Genomic DNA, 18,279 nt, shown 5'->3' on the forward strand with positions numbered 1-18,279 from the left:
CTTCACTTACTGGGAAACTCGGCTAAAACCATCTTGGTCTTTGGAAAATCATAGTGTCGTAACCAGTCGAAGAACTTGACATACGGCTCGTCCTTGACGACTTGAGAGAGAGATCAATGAGTCTTCTTTGTTGCGGCGGCGATCTCGAGATCAAAGCGTATACCTCTTCCTCGAATGATGTCTGAATGGTCGTGCATTGTGGTGGATCGCGCAGTACGACGACGTCTGCCTGTCCTACCGCGGCGAGTGGTAGGTGGTGCTTTATGCAACAAGGGATGACTCATGGTTACTGTGTATGTGAAAGAGTAACACAAACAATTTGAGAAACAGCAGCAACAATGTCTTTCTTTTCCACAAAAAACCAATTTTATTTACAAATGCAATAAAGCAACGATTCTTTTTTTTACTCGCAGTTTTGCAGCATAGAGCTTAGAGTGGTGTGAATCTTATCGAGAGCCTATTTGAGCATGTTGAGTGAGTAAACTTGTGTATTAGTGTATCCTCTATACAACAACTTACATCAGCAATCTGAGCTTGGCCTTGGTGCTCATATGGATCATCATCCAAGTTTGACTTGTCACGATCATCAATGATTCCTTCACGATACTTTTCATCAATGTGATGCAGCTTGTTTTGCAAATGTTGGATATCCTTGGAAGTGTACTTGGATCGAGCCAAGCCTTGGACTTCCTTTGAGATTTCGACCAATTGGTCTTCAACGCGCTCTGGTGAGGGTTATGGGTTAGCAACCAATCTTTCCTACTCTACAATTAGCAGCACTTACGGAGAGCAGGATCTTGTTGAGGCATGATTGAAAAAAGTTATAAAGTGGAGAACCCTGTTACCTCGCTTCCCATTTATATGAATAATTACCGGGGTACAAGGGAAGGGTGGGGTGTGTTATGCAGATTTACTTCATAATGACCGACACAATTTTTTTATCCAAAACCCATGAAGGATGATAACCCCAATAGGACAGTACATAGAACAATGTATACATTTACATAAAAAGTAGTTAAAAAAAGGGGGAGATGTGAGGGAGATAATCTAATTGTCATAAACGTCAACAATGGCCCATTCGTGATCGTAATACACATGCTGGGTGTGTACATCTTCTGCATGATACAAGAATTCAAATTGGCCTCGTGATAGGAAACACATGGGGAGTTGATGTGTTGTGATACCGTCGTTTGGTGGCACCTATGACCACGTAGAAGGAATCAATCGGCATGAATTATCTTTATTCTCTTTTACCCCTTCCCTATCGACTTACCTCAGGTAACACCACCTGCTGCAAACCCTGTATTAATAACTTGCCAGTCAAATCGTATTCCTTGGCACCATCATCATAGCTTTGGACGGGTTGCACACGTAATATCAGCTTGATCGGATGTACTATAAACATCATACATGAGCATGTGCTTAGCCCATCCCAAAAGACCACAATAACGTACCATTTCGGTTTCTTATCGATACATTCATTGTGACAAATTCATTGCTCTTGCATTCAAAACGTCGGTGGCTGACTTTTTTCGCATGATCGCTCGTCATCTCGACGATAAACTCAATATCCTCCTTTTTCAAAATGGAAAGTTGCATGGGTGTAAGTCGCAAGGATGATCGTATGTTCAGGAGACCGTGTCGACCCGTGGAATTGCAATGCCATGATGCTGTGATGCGTCGAAGAAGGGTTTCCCGATACCAAAACATTTGTAGTCGAGCACGTTCTTGTTCAAGAGGGATTTTAGGGCCTTGAGATACCACAAATTGCTTGTTGGGTTCGAGTGATGGTACGGGTTGATAACATTCTTCGGGATCAAGGAAAAGTCGTTTGACAGGTAAGGTGATTCTAGCAAATAAAAAGCTTATTAGCCCACGCCCCATTTGCTTCAAATCACATTATCCTCTCTTACCTTTTGGTTGATCCTGGTTGAAGTGTAACGATGGATGTGAGTTTATCATCATCACCATTGTCAATCACAAGTTTGGTGTCAAAGGGTACAGTCCACGTATTGCGAACGTCCAGCGTCACAAGGCAATAGTCATTTTTGCTTTTCTGGTCATCAAATTGACGTGTAATAAGCAATAGGTCTTCAATGGGCTGATCATAGGCGTTGCTAGGCTCCAAACCAATCTTTGCGATACGTCCACGAGCATCATCGATATCTGCCTTTGGCACAGGTGCGCTATGTCGTAGATAGAGGATATCCCAATTGAGAGGCTCCAAGTTCTGATACACTGTAATGAGCACCGGAAGATAAAGTTGTCTCGTATAGAAAGAATCTGCTTCATGCTCATCACGCTTGAGATATCCATAGTCGATTTGAATGGTGCCACCAGTGCTAAATTCAACGTCGCATGAGTATCATGAGAGATGCTTTGCAGACTTTTTTTACGTACCATCCACGTTTACCATAAACATTGACATTGACTTTCCATAAGTCGCCTGGTGGTAGCCATATCTTTTTACCCACGAATTGGGCCATCTCTTCTTTGGATCCTTCCCAAGAGAAAACATGCATCCCTTTGGTATACAACTCAATCTCATATTGCTCTTCGACTGGTAACTCGGGATTGACAGGAAGAGGGTTGGCTGTAGTTGAGTCAACAAATGAAAGGCTTGCAAAGTCCACAGGGATGTTGCCGATGTTTTCCAATTCAATGGAAATATGCGTCCTATTTGAGAGATGAAAATGAACACATTGTATCTCTTTTCTCCTCATTGCCTTCTTTCAACTTACATCTCTCCTTCATAAAGCATGACAGCATCATGTAGTAAGGAGGTTGACCGAATCTTCAATAATGGCTGATCTTCAATAACAGAAAGCTCGTAAAACTGGACCGGGCGTAATTCATTTGATGTTTCCCTCTTGCGACTCGATTGAATGGCACTCAAACCACTACAACAGGAAATTAGATCTCTTGTCCTCTCCATACCACTTTGAGTTACATTACCTATGTTTCAATTTGATGAATTCGCTCTTGTTGTTGCTATCCTCATGCTTGTTCTTGGGATCCTTGGCAGCTTCCTTCTTTTGCTTTTGACCATAATCCACAAGGAACTCTTGCTCTGCAAAGCCGACAATTTTGATCATGCACCCACGCACCACGAGGGTTCCTGTTTCTTCAGGGGTGCCTGTCAATCGCAAATTCAAGGTTCCATTGGCGGGGATGGTAGCAGTGGCAGACACGGCATTGAATGGCACACCCGTTGTACTATATATAGGGACACGAACAATGAATACGCGTTATAATGAATGGGTGATTGTTGGATGCATACCTTAATACAACATGTTGTAATTCCAAATCGAATCCAAAAGGATTGGTGAGGGTTACTCGGAAATCACATAACTCGTTCTTGACCAAGATGACCGATTGCTATGATACAACCCTATAAGCACACAATATCCTCGATGTTTCCATAGCTACATACATACCTTTTCATTACGTTTTTGTGAAAATGGGTTGTAAATAAAGGGGTCGCCATTGGCTGCTGCAGCTGCTGCAGGTGATACACGGCCTTTGGCTGAATGCTGATAAACGGCTTTGCGTGGAATTGGCAGCAAGGCTTCGACTGCAGAGACAATATTCACGCCCCAGTAATTGACATTGCTTTCGACTTGACGAACACGTTTGCCCATAGCCACAATTCTTTGAATCGATGTTGCCAAACGAATCTGCTCTTCCTTGGATATGTATTGATACAAATTCTTCAGTAGTACAGTGGTATAGTAGAGAACAGCACCATAATCTAAAGGGTCGTTGATTAGCCCAAAGGTGGACAGAATCAACCATGCATGTTGTTATCTACCTGGAAGTGCCTCGGCAATGGCAATGCATTGTCGAAGGATATCAATCTGCAACTTGGGCCATCCAAAACGTAAAGGCTCCTTGGATACGGCACCTCGCACGCCATCACCCACATTCTTATCCGATCCATCTTCTTGACCTTGCAAGGCATCCAATGTACCACCATCATGCACGTTTCGTTCTATGTTGTTGAATGTAAGGATACGTACATGACGGGCTTTTTCCTCCGCTACTTACCTCCAAGTCCATACACCTCGCATATCCGTTTGAGGATTTCTAGAATGCCATCATCGCTCTTGCCAAAATCTTTCTTGGTTGTATCACGTGAGCTGGCTAATGTGGCACGCCCTTGGATCAAAAGCGGGAGCATTCGATTCACACTTTCATACATGAGCCATGCTGATTTGCGATGATATCCGACAGCATTGAGAACACTTGACATGTGCGTCATGAGATTGATCTACACATGAAAGAGAATGAGTAAGTACGATTGTTCAACCCATAGCCGGGATCTCATACCTGATCCAATAATGATAAATCATCCAATTGCACAACCCATATTTTGGTTGCCCATTCCGCAATGTCGTGTCGTGGAATTCCACTTTCTTTGTATCGCATCATGTCCTCAATAGAAATGAATCGCTGCGGTCCCGTCAAGATGCCGTTATCTTCAGACGAAAGTCTTCCTTGCACCAACAATGACAATGTGTGATCGCTCCATCCTTTGTTGGCGTACACTGTCAGCATGAATCGGGCCATTTTGACAAGGGTCTCTGCATAGATCAAGGTTGGCATTGGGATGCTGGATGTGGTGCTGACTTTGTCATAGTAATCGAGCAATGCTGTGTATCGCTGGAGCACTTGAGCTACAGTGGATGTTGTATCATCGAGAAGCGTGGATGGTGAAGGATCCGTGGTAGGTGTGGATGGTGTTTCAGGTGTGCTTCCACCAGGGGCACTTTGGCTTCTGGATACAATATGCTGTGTGCAACATGAATTAATTTTCATCCTTTCCCTTAATGCTCCCCTGTTGTACTACTTACACCAACATCTGCATGAAGATACTCCAACAATAAAGTAGCGCATGTTAAACCTTCCATTGCACTTCCTAGCCATAAATAATCGGATGTCGTCTTTGTCATCTCAATCGCTTGGGTATAGCTAAAAAAGGTGTATTAGATTAAGAATGTGTAAACATGTATACATGAAATTGACTTACTGGTTAACTGCATCAGGTAGACGACCTGCCAACAGGTATAAATCAGCCAAGAGTTTCTTTACTCGAGCAGGGGTTCTTCTTTTGGTTTTTCCATTGTCTCCTTGATTGCCTGTCGATCGTGTTGGTTGTGGTGATGGAAGAGGTGGTGACATGGGTCCATGGGGAACATTGGGAGTAAGTTTTTGTTGATGTTGTGCAAATGAAAGTGGACGTGAGTTGCCAACGGGGGTGGATGCGCGCTTCAATAAAGACGAAGACGAGGATTGTGTGGGTTTAGGTGGTTGTGATGTGCGATGGTTCATATTTGGAGAGCCTGGTGTGCTGACTGAAGGCGTAGGCGATACGTTGCTAGGCGAGTCAAAGCGTGGTGTAATGTAATAAGCACGTGGTAAAGGTGATTCAAGCGTAGGCAAGTTCTCTATCCTCGATGCCTATCATTGATTGTGAGCAACTACTCGTTTATATATCCATCCCACGTTTACTTACCAACATGGCAAATTGACTTAGGATCTCACTTGCAAAGTCGCATATCATCGTGCTCATGTAAAACGACATGTTGCCGACATTCGGGATCATGATCAGACCTTTGGTGTCATCAGGCTGTGTCTCGGTTGGATCAAATGCAAAACATCTTGTAGCAATGGCAGTAGGATACTTTTAGAATAAGGATCGTTAGTAAGCACATATAGATCTTGGTTGCATAAACGTTCGTTACCTTGTGAAGTGTATCAACGAAATGCTTATGACCTTCACTCAAATCCTTATCCTTCCATTCTTGACAATCCATAATACCAATGACCTAATGTGATACTATTAGCAATCCACATACAAAGTAGGTATCATCATTGTCTTTTGCATACACCAAATATACGGCGGTGTGGTTGGAAATCTTCCAAATGAGCGTGATCACGCGTGTAAGTGGTAGTAAACTGAAAATGCATTTGCCCCTCCTGGAAAACTTGGCTACTGAACATGGCTGTATACATAAACAATAGCTCTTAGTCTCTTTCATACAAGGCCTCCATGACAGTGCCGGGATTACCAGCTGATGCGCGTTTACCTCCAGCACCATTCTGCAAGTCAGGTGTCACATCTCCTAATCGAACCACGCTGAATTTCTTGACAAGCTCGACATGCTTCCAAAAAGTGGACGACTTGATGGGTGGAACAGGCACCAAGAGCACTCGCACTCGGCAGGATGAGGTGATGTTTATCGCCAAGTCCATTCACGTTATCAATTTAGTTCCTGAACGAAAGGACGAGTACAAAAAGAGTCAATAGCCAAATGCGACACAACTTCACTCCGCGACGTCCTTTCAAGCTTATGGACCCGCTGTAACTTTCCTTTGTAAAATTACCACATCGTAGTGGATGGATCCTGTCATGTACATATAGTAACCATTGTTTGAATAAAAGACGTTCTTTGTCATCATTGACCCTTCTTTCTATCACGTGATTCTCATTGATTTTAATAGACTGCTTGGTATAGAACACAATTACATGCTAAATGACTATATATACAAAGGATGTTTATCCGGTGACCCACTTTTTGATCGGTGCTGGGCAATTTTTATACTTGAGAACGGCTTCCGTTACTTGCGGCTGCTCGAGCATCAATCGTGCCATTCGATATTCCTTTGGACACTTTGCAATATCTTCCACTGGACATACAATCTCAAACCCTTGTAGGTTTTCAAATGCCTATCAAGCATTAGGGATCAGTATCCCCGCATAATACCATCCCTTTTTATAGCCTACCTTGAGCGCAACAGGTCGCTTGTACAATTTCACGCCAAATCCACCACCACTCACTTGCGTTCGATTCATGAAATCCTTGTATTCGTCATATACCATTTCAAAGTTGAAAGTTGTGATATCCTTTTCCAAAAGCTTCTTCATTGAAACAATAAGAACGAGCTCCAGCATGGACACACCTGCAATAAAATTGATAAGCTCAACATGCCATGCCATCACCACCACTATCCCATGATTACCTTTAAGGATCTCCGTTTTGGCATCAGAACGCTGTGCGACACTAGTTTCCTGGAAATCCTCCACTCGCAGATATGGATTATCTTGACTCAACTTGGATACAGGCTCAAACTATATACAAAGCATTAGAACATGTTAGGATAGTTTCATGTGGTCTACTTACACAGAGCTTATAGAATGAACGGATATCCTTGGTCAAGTCAAAGATGCGCCTTAAGATCGTATTCATGGTTGGGTTTTGGAAAAGATCCTGTGTGATGATGATCCATAAGTACGCATATAGCAGCCATCTTCCATTCCCCACTTACATCCAATGCTGTATTGAATTTCTCGACGTATACGCTGTAAGCTGCATAATCACCAAGTGCAACCTGTAACCGTAATTGACTCTTTGCCAACTCTATAAATTCACCAAAGGTTGATGGAGGAAATACGTAGATCTGACGATGTGAAAAACGCGACTTGACACGCTTCTCCAATAATGATAATGCATCCTACCATAAACCCATCTTTAGATTCCCCCATGGACTAAAGAAGACAACAATCATCCTTACCAGTCTGCATGTCAAACCAATAACAGCCATTGGGCTTTGAGCACTTTGTGCTGCATCGAAAAGGTTGTAAAGTAAAGCTTGCTTTGGTTGTTGTGCGAAAAGGTCGAATTCGTCAAGGATGAAAATGATCGGCAGTGTCGACTTGTCTCCCGCTTTGATCAATGATAATAGATAATCGAAGGATTCTGCAAATGAAGCCTACACACACACGCGCACGCATTAGATTGGCATAGCAACATGTCAAAGATAGAACTTACAAATTGACGGCTATTCTGTTGCTGCTGTTGATCCGGTTGCTTTTGTTGAAGAAAGAGCTGCCTAGCAATCTCACTCAGAGCAAGTCGATCTGTGGTCTCTGTTTGGCCGTTGAGTCGAATAACGCAAAAGTTGGATGCCTCGCTACCACGGTTGTATTGTTTATCGAGATCCTCCAGAGCACGTCGTACCAGCATCGTTTTGCCAACACCTCGGTTGCCGATCAAGAGACAAGAGTTGCTTTCACCTTTGGAAACGGTCTGATCCAGCAGATCGTACAACTTGGCATACTGATCTTGAAGGCAATGCATATGAGGAGGACTCGACTTTTCTGATAAGCGTCCCAAGAGACGAGATCTTGCACATGCCACCTGTTGCTGCAAATTGGAGCTGTTCTTTGTTGTGCTCTCTGGATCGGTGAATGGATCGTCGTCTAGGACATTGAGGACACTGCTGCTTTGTTGACGTTTGGCTGAGACAGCATTAGGAGAAGAAGCACCACCACCACCATTGCTACGACGTCGTTTCATTGTACGCTGGGGCGACTTGCTGTTGGGTGACGATATATAAAACTTGTCGAGGTTCTTCCTGTCAAAGTCGTGAGGAGATCCAGCGTGGGCCATAGAGCATAAATAGAAGATCGTTTTTGTGGAAAGGAAGATGAAATGTGAAATGATGCGCGTCTCGCCCAATTATCCCCCCTTCTCAGGTACACTGCACGTGACTTTTTCCAGATAAACGATAGCTTCCAGCATTGAAGATAGTACCTCCATCAACAAAATAAAATTGCAGACATGTAAGGTTCATGTTGAATCAATCAACATACTTTGTGATCGTTCCATACGTAAACGTGCAAGGCTAATCTATCATTCCCTTTGTGATGTTCCTGTTCCCTTGTCATATTCTGCAGCATTGTCAGAGATCGATTATGCATCACACACGGCACTTCGGATGTATATGATGAAGGTGCTCACACCCATTTGACCATGAACACCAGCAAGCGAGAAACTTGTATAGCTGATTGTTGTTGTTGTTCGATGACATTGCAACCTTGCTTAGTTCGTTTATCTTTGCAGCTTGGCTCTTTGATAAACAACCACCCCACACCACTAATCTATCAGCTCACCACCATTCCTCAACAAGCATTTTATCATCCTTTGTGGTCACAGATATACCCACGCCCACTTCGCACACATAAACATGGATGTTGTCGCCCGCTTTTACTCTCACACATCTCTTCCTTCCATCGTATGTATCACTCTTTCATTGCTGACACCTTCAAAGACCAAGTTCATGTACGTATCACTGTGAATAGTCCTTCTTGCAACCCTATGGATGAGAGCTGAGCTTTATGGCCATCCTTTTAGTATTTCATTATGATTCTCCTATTTTCATTGTCATTGTCGTCATTGTGAACTAGGCCTTTTATAAAGGTAAACGTAATCATCCTGCTTTATTATGAACCACGCTCTCATATTCCTTTTGACATAGCTGCCTCTCATGATGCATCTGCAAAAGCTGGATTTGTCGTCATGGTCTACCCAGGATGCTGAACTCGACATGGTGCATTTGATATGGCGCAAGCTTCCAACCGGTTGTTACAACCCCTTTCTCCCATATGGTATACTATATGATGGTTCTCACCAGAAAGCTTCTTACCGTGATAATGGGGTTGAATTACAACGGCAGCAAGAATAAGGCGTGGCATGTGCTAGAAGATTTCCAATGGAGGCAGGCACAAGAAAAGGAGAAAGAGGCATCCTCCGGGAGCTGTTAAACATGTGGATGACATCAAGTGGGATTGGTATGCTCATCTTTCCAGTAAATACTTGGGATTATGATAGCGCCATTAACAGCTGTGATATCATAATAGGGTGCTTGATAAGGAGAACATCCTGACAGACGTTGACAGGGCAAGGGCTATATAAAAAGAAGAGGTCCTGACTCGATTGAAAGTTGACGCTCAATAATGAGGGGAAAGCTATTGGCCGGTGGCTATCGTAAACGAGTATCGAACATCGCAGGTATGCGCGTATTGTGGTCATCAAATCATACGCCCCGCCAGTGCCAACAAGAAACTTTCGCGCGGTGCATGTCAATGGATGACTTCTTTAAAATGAGGTATGTAGTCAAGACCACCAACAAGTTCATCTCCATCCTCAATACCGCCAACGTCTTCATCCTTAGCAATACAACCCACACCAACGTCAATAACAAGAACGTTCGCTACCAGAAGATCGCATACAAAAGCAATAATGAAGGCTCCGACAACCACATCAATAGGAAAGGTAAGAATGACTATAGAGCAACATGGTATTTTGTCGCTTGCATTTACCCTAAAAACAAGTGTATGACTAAACGTATAGTATTCCTTTATGCATTAGCGTCTGACTCGACGTGATAGTATGGGAAAGACGACGACTGAATCGTTGGAAGATGGTAGGTATCTATGAACCATCCTAAAAAAACATTACCAACAACAAAACGTATTTTCTCAACACCAGCGGCAGCAACAAGCACATCTTTCCATTATGAGCCAGGCGACGATGATGAAGATTTGCAGCCACCTTAGCAATCCTTCGTGGTACATTTTTGAACCTGCTGCTGAGAAAAGGCGGGAAAAACGAAGGCACCTTCTGAATTGAAAAGCACCCACACTACCATGTCCTATTCTTGACTTCCATTAAATGAACACTGGATTCAACATAATTAGAGTATCTCGTTATTATTTCATATGTGCGAAATGTGGATCACTTTTTGGTTGGTTTCTGGATTGATGATGATAGAGGAGAATGGGAATATGTAGAAACTTGAAGGCCGGAAACAAGATGAACCATTCACATGACCCTATCGAGACATTTTTGTCACCTTCTATCACATGACATTGGTGAATGCTTCCCTGTTCATATGCTACATACATAGACTATAAGCATTGGGGATCCTACACATGTTCAATAATAAACGCTGGTAAGTAGTAAGCTAAGTAATGGCGCCCAACAATATTACTTGAAAGTGTGTACTATGATCCAATGGGACACGGTGTTCTTTCCTAAGAGAGATCCATGTATTAACATTTGTGATGACCTTCAGCGTTTCATTATCATCATACGTTGATTGTCATTGTCGTCATTGTGACATTTGGCTCTTTTATAAAGGTGTATGTATGTTTCCTTGGTGATGGTTGTCCCTGGTTACATACATATTACTCCCATTTTCCTACGCTAGATTTCTGTATTCCCCTCCCCCACCAAATGGAACCCATTTCCCAATATCCAATATCCAATAGGTAAATAGATTCAATGGTTTATTACGCATCATGCCTTCCAAGGTCTCAATGCAATTCTTGGTTTCAATATTAAGGGGCAACCTAAACCGAAATGAATGCTACTACAATGATCCAATTACTACGATATCAAGAATTGTTATATAAAAGCACACACACACACACACACACACACACTTACTGAATGACGCATAGGAATATGGCAACCAGAGACTGACACAGAGTGAATGATCCAGGTTGGTTCTTATACCCAATCTCAGCGCTGTTAAAATTTGGTTGCAAGCTGTGGCTTACTTCTTCCTTCTCTTTTTTGCCTCTGTAATACGTTGACAGGTAACTCGACTGCAGCGATCAGGAAATCCAGGAGACAGCTAGTCTAACGATATCCGATTATGCTATAGAATGCCTCACTCCTTTGGTCGTAAGTAGTCATTGGGTCCATTTACCTTGTACGTGTTCCTTTTTTCGCATGAGACTGATTTCGATGCATTGCAGTTCGTGCTCGCACCCGCCACATGTTCTCGCGCAAGTTCCGCGAGCATGGTGCTATCCCCTTGTCGACCTACTTGAAGACCTACAAGGTTGGCGATATTGTTGACATCAAAGCCAACGCTGCTGTCCAAAAGGGTATGCCCCACAAGTTCTACCACGGGTAAGTTGAGATGGGATGGGGGGAGGATGTATGATTATGGGCTATTGGGTATTCATGGCTATTGTCTTTTCATATAGTCGTACTGGTGTTGTCTACAACGTTACCAAGTCTGCTGTTGGTGTCATTGTTCACAAGCGTGTCGGCAACCGCTACATGGAGAAGCGTGTCAACATCCGCATTGAGCACGTCAAGCACTCCAAGTGCCGTCAAGAATTCTTGGAGCGTGTCAAGGAGAACGCTCAAAAGAAGAAGGCTGCCAAGGAGACTGGTGGTAAGGATCAAGCTTTTGATTAATGCCATGTGTGATGGGAAAGAAGCTAATCTCGATTTGTACATGTGAATCTATAGTCAAGGTCAACTTGAAGCGTCTTCCAGCTCAACCTCGCGAGGCTCGTCACGTTTCTACCAAGCACAACGTTCCTCAAACCATCGCCCCTGTTCCTTACGAGACCCTTTTGTAAACAGTGTTTACTGTGGATGGAGTGCAATAAATACGCTGCTAGGGGCAAATGATATACACGATGCAATTATAGTTATCAGTGGGGTTTGTGCTACTGTCAGCCACCTTTCCATTCGGGATGACATGCAGCAAGCAATCGAGTCAATCGACTTTTGTGTGCCTTTCTCTTTCATTTTTTACGATGAAGCTTTGGCTTTCCTTTGCTATTGGCTTTCCTATTGCAGTTGTCCTTGGTCACCATTTTATCATTGTTTATCCTTTCGCTAGGCTTGCCGATCTTTGCTCCAATGCTCGCAACTACCATGCAACTTCAGGTGTAATCAACGCTATCGATCACCCATTCTGTTTCTTGGTCAATGTCTTTACGCATGCTATGCACGACTCCTTTGGATATGAACTTAGCTGGATACTCCTTTTCTTCTTTGGCTCAGTCCTCACCATCATGCTAGTTGAAGGATCACGTTCCGGTACCAATTGGATCATATCCTGCGTATCTTTGTGGGGATTCATTGCAAACATGATAGGCATATCAATAACCTTGCCGTTGATGTGGGTGCCTGCATTTTACTATTGCTATGGCGACAACATTACATCCGCTCAATACTCTATAAGCGCATCTCGACTCTATGCTACTTTAATCGCCATATTAATGTGTTACCTACTGCCAACCATCTTTATGCTTTTCGGTACCATACCATACAGCCCCATGGAGAGCAACGTCATCGCCTTGTGGCAGCTAGCTCCCTTATTATTGTCACCAGCACATTATATCGCAACGTGGATATTCGACAAAGTAAAGATCACTGACGACAAGCGTAAGGCTGTGTGGAGACTTTATATGCCGATTGGTGCTTTCAACGCTGTGATTTTCTATGCGGCATGTGTACGACTCAAATCTAAAGGCCTGCTCAATATGGCAACATTGGTCGGCATAGCGACCCTTTACAAAGATGAGATGGATTTGACATCGCTTACTCTTGAGCAGCTGGGCAAACTTGGTGCTACACACGTTTTTCTTTTGGATACGGTTGTTACGTTTGGAGCATGCTGTGTATGGGCGGCTTTAGAGAATGGTTACAAAGGCTTGGTGGTCTTGTTGCTGTCATCCATCCTTGCAGGACCAGGTACCGGACTTTGTATATATGCAGTATACCGGGAAGAGAACATGATGACAAAGAACTCGAACAATTACAAAAAGGAACAATAGATCAGCTTTATGCTAGTGCTGGTGTAGTGTATACATATGAAAACGTAAATAAAATGGCTATGTATACAGTTATTCTATTAAGGGTACTACGTATTTCCCAAAATTGAATCCTATGTAGGTATCTTTTTAAAGCGTGCCTTTATTTCTTGCTTGATACAACAGCGAGGTATACGACAGCCACGAGAACTTGACAAGCCTCTGACATGTTGACCATGTAGTCCGGGCCGAGATATTCTTTGTGAACTTTCATTTAGCAACATCTGATAAAGGCAATCTTAGCAACATTGATATTAAAATCACTCTTTCGATCATTGAGCTCTTACCTGCACTTTGGACAACTTCCTCAAGCACCTTGGAAGGAAATAGGAAAAGAAGCCAACCTCGCATGAAAGATCAAAGTGGAATTCTTCTTGAAATACGTAAATGCCATGTGTTGGTTGGCGAAGAGAATAAAGATACAATTTGTGATCTATCATCGGATAATTAGAGCACACCCTCATATACACACACCATTACATCCCATTCTTACTGTAAACTTGATGCCTTATGTATACCTTGATGCATTGGTATAGCTCATGGTCGCCTTTGCGTTTAAGCTTTTCACGCACTTTCTTCAGCAGGTGCTTCAGATTCTTGGCGAGCTTGATTTTGTCGCCAACGAAACGGATGTGGTCCTTGGTGTTCGGCGGATCGCTTATCTCAATCAACGCCATGATAAGGCCATGGTACTTCATTTTGAAGAAGCCGTTAGGCATTTGACCCTTTAGGCGTGGCGCGCCATCTTTTAATAGCGTATGGGCCTCTTCTTTCAGGATGTCTTGTGCGACGTCACCCCTATTATCACTGCTGTTAATAATGACGCTACGTGTTATAAGTATCAGCTGGAAATATGAGTTTACCAATCCCATTTAATGCCATCCACATGTTTAACACCTGCCGAAGGATATCGTCGTGCTGTTTTTCTTGTGCTTGTCTCTGTTGGAAAGCTCCTAGTTTGATCACCATGCCTTTAGTGGAAGCAAATCCTTTAAAGTTTATGTATGTTGCAGCCATCGTACCTCTTCCCGATGAACCTTGGCATTTTAAGAACGGCATACATCTCCGATTGATCCATAGACATGCACCCATCGATCTCTTCTTGTTGGCTGTTTGCGGCCTGTAGATTCGCCATCCACAAAAACCACATCGCTTGTGAGGTCCTGTATTCATTGACGACAACACTGGCCAGTGCCGAGAATGCTTGATAGGGATCCATTTTGTATGGAAGGTTGATAAAACCCGTTTTCCACCGCATCGTAAAAAGCCCTTGTTAATCAAAGGGTCATATTTCACAATGACAATGAAAGTAGGAGATCAATAGTGAAACTCTAAAAGGATGACGATAAAGCTCAGCTCTCATGAACAGGGCTGCAAGAAGTGTGATACTTACATGAACTTGGGCTTTGAAGGTGTCAGCAATGAAAGAGTGATAGGATGAAAGAAAGAGATGCGTGAGAGTAAAAATGGGCGACAACATCTTCTATGTTTAATGTGCAATGTGGGCGTGGGTATTTCCGTGACCACAAAGAATGATAAATGCCTTATTGTTTATCAATGAGCCAAGCTGCGAAGATAAACAAACTACAGTAAGCAAGGTTGCAATGTCATCGAACAACAACAACAATCAGCTAACAAGTTACTCGCTTGCTGGTGTTCATAATAAAATGGGAGCGATCACCCTATTTACCGTTAATATATATGAAGAACCCATATGTGATGCATGAATCAACCTCTGACAATGCAGAATACTGGGAACGGAATACGTTACAAGAGGAGCAGATCATCATAAAGGGAATGATAAATTAGGCTTCCACGTTTATATATTGAACGCGTACAAGACATTAGTGACCCAACATGAACCACACATGTCTGCAATTGTATTTTGTTGACGGTAATGTAAGTAAAATGGACGTGCAAAATCGTGTTTAGCTCACGTCGTGCCATTGGCATTGTTCAACTCAAGGGGTCACGTGCATGTTATCGAAAATATAGAATGCAATCGTTCTTTATATATGTGATTCGATTGATGATGATGATGGTGGTGGGTGCAATTCCAAAGATAAAGGACATGTGGTAGGTATATAGCTGGGCCATTTGACTGGTAGATTTTCTTGGATCAAGGGTGTGTCAAATGGTATATGATTACATGGATCATGATGGATATGGATGTCAATGGTAATAGGATGGATGGAGGATTGGTTGAGGCACGTGCACAAAGCCACAATTGGAGATCTGCTGTCATTATTCGTGCACCGCCCAAAGAAAAAAAAGCTTTTGGTGAGCGATAGGTGAATCTTCCTCTTTTTCAAAAATGACTGGTGCTTCGCGTACTTACAGCAAGACCTCCAAGGTCCCTAAGCGCCCCTACGAGTCTGCTCGTTTGGACCAAGAATTGAAGCTCGTTGGCGAGTATGGTCTCAAGAACAAGCGTGAAGTCTGGCGTGTCGGTTTGACCTTGTCCAAGATTCGTCGTGCTGCTCGTGATTTGCTTACCTTGGACGAGAAGGACCCCCGTCGTCTCTTCGAGGGCAATGCTTTGATTCGTCGTTTGGTCCGCATTGGTGTCTTGGACGAGAGCCGCATGAAGCTCGATTACGTCTTGGGTCTCAAGATTGAGGACTTTTTGGAGCGTCGTCTTCAAACTCAAGTCTTCAAGCTCGGTCTTGCCAAGTCTATCCATCACGCTCGTGTCCTCATTCGTCAACGTCACATCCGTGTTGGTAAGCAAGTTGTCAACGTGCCTTCCTTCATTGTCCGTTTGGTAAGTATTGAATGAATGAATGAATGATTGAATGAGTGGATTCATTGTTTCTTACACATTACGCTATAGGACTCGCAAAAGCACATTGACTTTGCCTTGACCTCTCCTTATGGTGGTGGCCGTGCTGGTCGTGTCAAGAGAAAGAGAGCCAAGGCTGCTGAGGGTGGTGATGATGAGGAGGATGAAGAGTAAATATTCGATGCATCACAATAAATCCATTGCCCATACTCGTTCAAAAAGAACTTGACTTTTTTTACATGTGAGATGTCGTAACAATTACAGGGCTAATATAGAAACAATGCAACTACAACGACGATACCTGTTCAACAAAGAGCAGCATGTTCCTGTGAAGCGGTGCCAATAACAGGATAACGACCAATGGTGATGGTGAACAGAAATTACCAGCACAATGAGATGAAGCTTTGTTTCCTGGGATACGCAATGGTGATGGGTCTACAAGTTGCCATGGCAACCTTCTTCAAAGGCACATTTGGCGTTTTCAGCCCTGCTTGCAGAAAAAGACACATTGCTTGCATGATGGGTGAAGGGAAAAAAAGAAATGCCGCATAAAGCAATGGTGTTTAGTCTTTGTATTGCGCACTGCATGGTGGTCAGAATAGCATCTCACAGCTCAAGCCCCTTATCACACCTTTATTCATCAACCCACTTGAGCCCCTGATGTCTCCATACACTATCAACGTAGTCAAAAAGAATGTCTTGACACTGATCTCTATAACGCGATATCCGTAAGCATACTCAATAGTCTCTACGGGGAAATCCGCTCTTGGGCTATTATTATATTACTTGCTGCTTTGGTATAACCCTCCGCCCAAACCTTTCTTTTATTGCCCTGAAATGCGGTTACGCATTCTCATTGTCCTCTTCTTCCTTCTCATCGTACTCGCCATTCTCGGTTTTGCTCCCATTCAGTTGGGTGGAAAGGTCAATGACAAGGTGCTTCACTATACAGCCTTTCTGATCCTCGGCATTTGTCTTTATTTCCTATGGGATCTCTCCTATAAACGTAACCTCCTTCTTGCCTCGGTCATCTTGTTCTCGGCTGCTATCCTTAGTGAATGCATTCAAGGCCTTTTACCGGTGGGTATTATTGTCCTATGGGCTGTGGATCCAGAGTGCATGTCTCCTAACATGGCAGTTGTTAATTAGTACCGCACATTTGATCAATACGATATTCTCGCCAACCTACTTGGAGGCGTCACAGGATTATTATCAGCATTCTTGATCGATTACTTTTTTACATCAAGGCGTGAGCATCGTCGTCGATGGGGTGGCAAACGTGAAGCCGAGTATCAACGGGCCTTGATGGATGAATCTGATCTTGAGCTCAACGAAGAAAGCGATCATGACGAGCATCACCGATAATGTTCCTCCTTTTACCCTCTCTTTTTATTTGGTTCCTTAATAGCCGTTCTACACTATATACTTTATCTGCATAACTTTTTTTTTCTTTCCCTGTACCTTTATAAGTAAACAATAATAAACTTTTCTTCAAAGCTGATGATGGCTCACTTGCGTGATTGCTAAGTAGTAAAACTTTCGACACGTGATCACGAGTACTCATGTAATGAAAAGGTGTACTGTGGAAGCACATTTAATGCCATGCATACGTCATTTTGTGATTAGTACTATTGCACAAGAACGAAATCAAAGGTGAAACTTGTATCCTGGATCATAGAAGAAGAATAGAATGGCAATAGACATGGCAATAACTATTAAAACAGATGACAAGAAATGGTACAAATATATGTTCCTGGCATATAAAAAAGGATCGAATGCGCGGATGGGTGGTGGTGAGAAGGATGGTGGGTGAAAAGTAATATTGTAGCACACGTGATGTAGGGGAGGGAGGAAAGGGGGGGGAGGCTGTGAAAAGTAGATGTGGGGGAGAGAGTGGCAACGCGCGCGCGCGCGCGCGCGCGCGGTATATATATATATATATATATATATGTATATGTGCGCGCGCGCGCGCGCGCGCGCGCGCGCGCGCGCGCGCGCGCGCGCGCGCGCGCGCGCGCGCGCGCGCGCG

At 43.3% G+C, this 18,279-nt stretch overlaps 9 protein-coding genes across 9 annotated transcripts; 4 read left to right on the forward strand and 5 right to left on the reverse strand.

Annotated features, from left to right (window-relative positions):
* Positions 1–2: 2 nt before the first annotated feature.
* On the reverse strand, positions 3–284 carry O0I10_002823 (uncharacterized protein; the record flags this gene model as incomplete). The annotated part of the gene is made up of 2 exons (XM_058482901.1): positions 3–100; positions 164–284. The coding sequence occupies 2 exons, from the start codon at positions 282–284 to the stop codon at positions 3–5; spliced, it is 219 nt and encodes a 72-aa protein (XP_058346468.1).
* Positions 285–403: 119 nt separating this feature from the next.
* Positions 404–809, reverse strand: O0I10_002824 (uncharacterized protein; the record flags this gene model as incomplete). The annotated part of the gene is made up of 3 exons (XM_058482902.1): positions 404–457; positions 520–725; positions 785–809. The coding sequence occupies 3 exons, from the start codon at positions 807–809 to the stop codon at positions 404–406; spliced, it is 285 nt and encodes a 94-aa protein (XP_058346469.1).
* A 238-nt stretch (positions 810–1,047) lies between these two features.
* On the reverse strand, positions 1,048–6,255 carry O0I10_002825 (uncharacterized protein; the record flags this gene model as incomplete). Its single annotated transcript, XM_058482903.1, has 18 exons — positions 1,048–1,200; positions 1,274–1,395; positions 1,455–1,849; positions 1,914–2,342; positions 2,401–2,676; positions 2,742–2,900; positions 2,956–3,216; positions 3,281–3,378; positions 3,438–3,751; positions 3,812–3,991; positions 4,048–4,270; positions 4,330–4,791; positions 4,854–4,971; positions 5,030–5,460; positions 5,516–5,683; positions 5,745–5,828; positions 5,890–6,005; positions 6,090–6,255. The coding sequence occupies 18 exons, from the start codon at positions 6,253–6,255 to the stop codon at positions 1,048–1,050; spliced, it is 4,155 nt and encodes a 1,384-aa protein (XP_058346470.1).
* A 304-nt stretch (positions 6,256–6,559) lies between these two features.
* On the reverse strand, positions 6,560–8,453 carry O0I10_002826 (uncharacterized protein; the record flags this gene model as incomplete). Its single annotated transcript, XM_058482904.1, has 7 exons — positions 6,560–6,730; positions 6,788–6,963; positions 7,024–7,132; positions 7,185–7,271; positions 7,330–7,515; positions 7,576–7,773; positions 7,833–8,453. 7 exons carry the CDS (start codon positions 8,451–8,453, stop codon positions 6,560–6,562), a joined length of 1,548 nt encoding a protein of 515 aa, XP_058346471.1.
* A 3,062-nt stretch (positions 8,454–11,515) lies between these two features.
* O0I10_002827 (60S ribosomal protein L21-A) lies at positions 11,516–12,226 on the forward strand (the record flags this gene model as incomplete). Its single annotated transcript, XM_058482905.1, has 4 exons — positions 11,516–11,534; positions 11,609–11,765; positions 11,843–12,036; positions 12,114–12,226. 4 exons carry the CDS (start codon positions 11,516–11,518, stop codon positions 12,224–12,226), a joined length of 483 nt encoding a protein of 160 aa, XP_058346472.1.
* Positions 12,227–12,406: 180 nt separating this feature from the next.
* On the forward strand, positions 12,407–13,432 carry O0I10_002828 (uncharacterized protein; the record flags this gene model as incomplete). The annotated part of the gene is made up of 1 exon (XM_058482906.1): positions 12,407–13,432. The coding sequence occupies one exon, from the start codon at positions 12,407–12,409 to the stop codon at positions 13,430–13,432; it is 1,026 nt and encodes a 341-aa protein (XP_058346473.1).
* A 110-nt stretch (positions 13,433–13,542) lies between these two features.
* On the reverse strand, positions 13,543–14,687 carry O0I10_002829 (uncharacterized protein; the record flags this gene model as incomplete). Its single annotated transcript, XM_058482907.1, has 5 exons — positions 13,543–13,692; positions 13,756–13,901; positions 13,962–14,266; positions 14,332–14,421; positions 14,491–14,687. 5 exons carry the CDS (start codon positions 14,685–14,687, stop codon positions 13,543–13,545), a joined length of 888 nt encoding a protein of 295 aa, XP_058346474.1.
* A 1,095-nt stretch (positions 14,688–15,782) lies between these two features.
* Positions 15,783–16,424, forward strand: O0I10_002830 (40S ribosomal protein S9; the record flags this gene model as incomplete). Its single annotated transcript, XM_058482908.1, has 2 exons — positions 15,783–16,232; positions 16,302–16,424. The coding sequence occupies 2 exons, from the start codon at positions 15,783–15,785 to the stop codon at positions 16,422–16,424; spliced, it is 573 nt and encodes a 190-aa protein (XP_058346475.1).
* Positions 16,425–17,087: 663 nt separating this feature from the next.
* Positions 17,088–17,615, forward strand: O0I10_002831 (uncharacterized protein; the record flags this gene model as incomplete). The annotated part of the gene is made up of 2 exons (XM_058482909.1): positions 17,088–17,330; positions 17,400–17,615. The coding sequence occupies 2 exons, from the start codon at positions 17,088–17,090 to the stop codon at positions 17,613–17,615; spliced, it is 459 nt and encodes a 152-aa protein (XP_058346476.1).
* Positions 17,616–18,279: the final 664 nt, after the last annotated feature.

The sequence above is a fragment of the Lichtheimia ornata genome, assembly GCF_029851405.1.
Source record: "Lichtheimia ornata isolate CBS 291.66 chromosome Unknown scaffold00008, whole genome shotgun sequence".
In the NCBI taxonomy this organism is placed as follows: Eukaryota; Fungi; Mucoromycota; class Mucoromycetes; order Mucorales; family Lichtheimiaceae; genus Lichtheimia; species Lichtheimia ornata.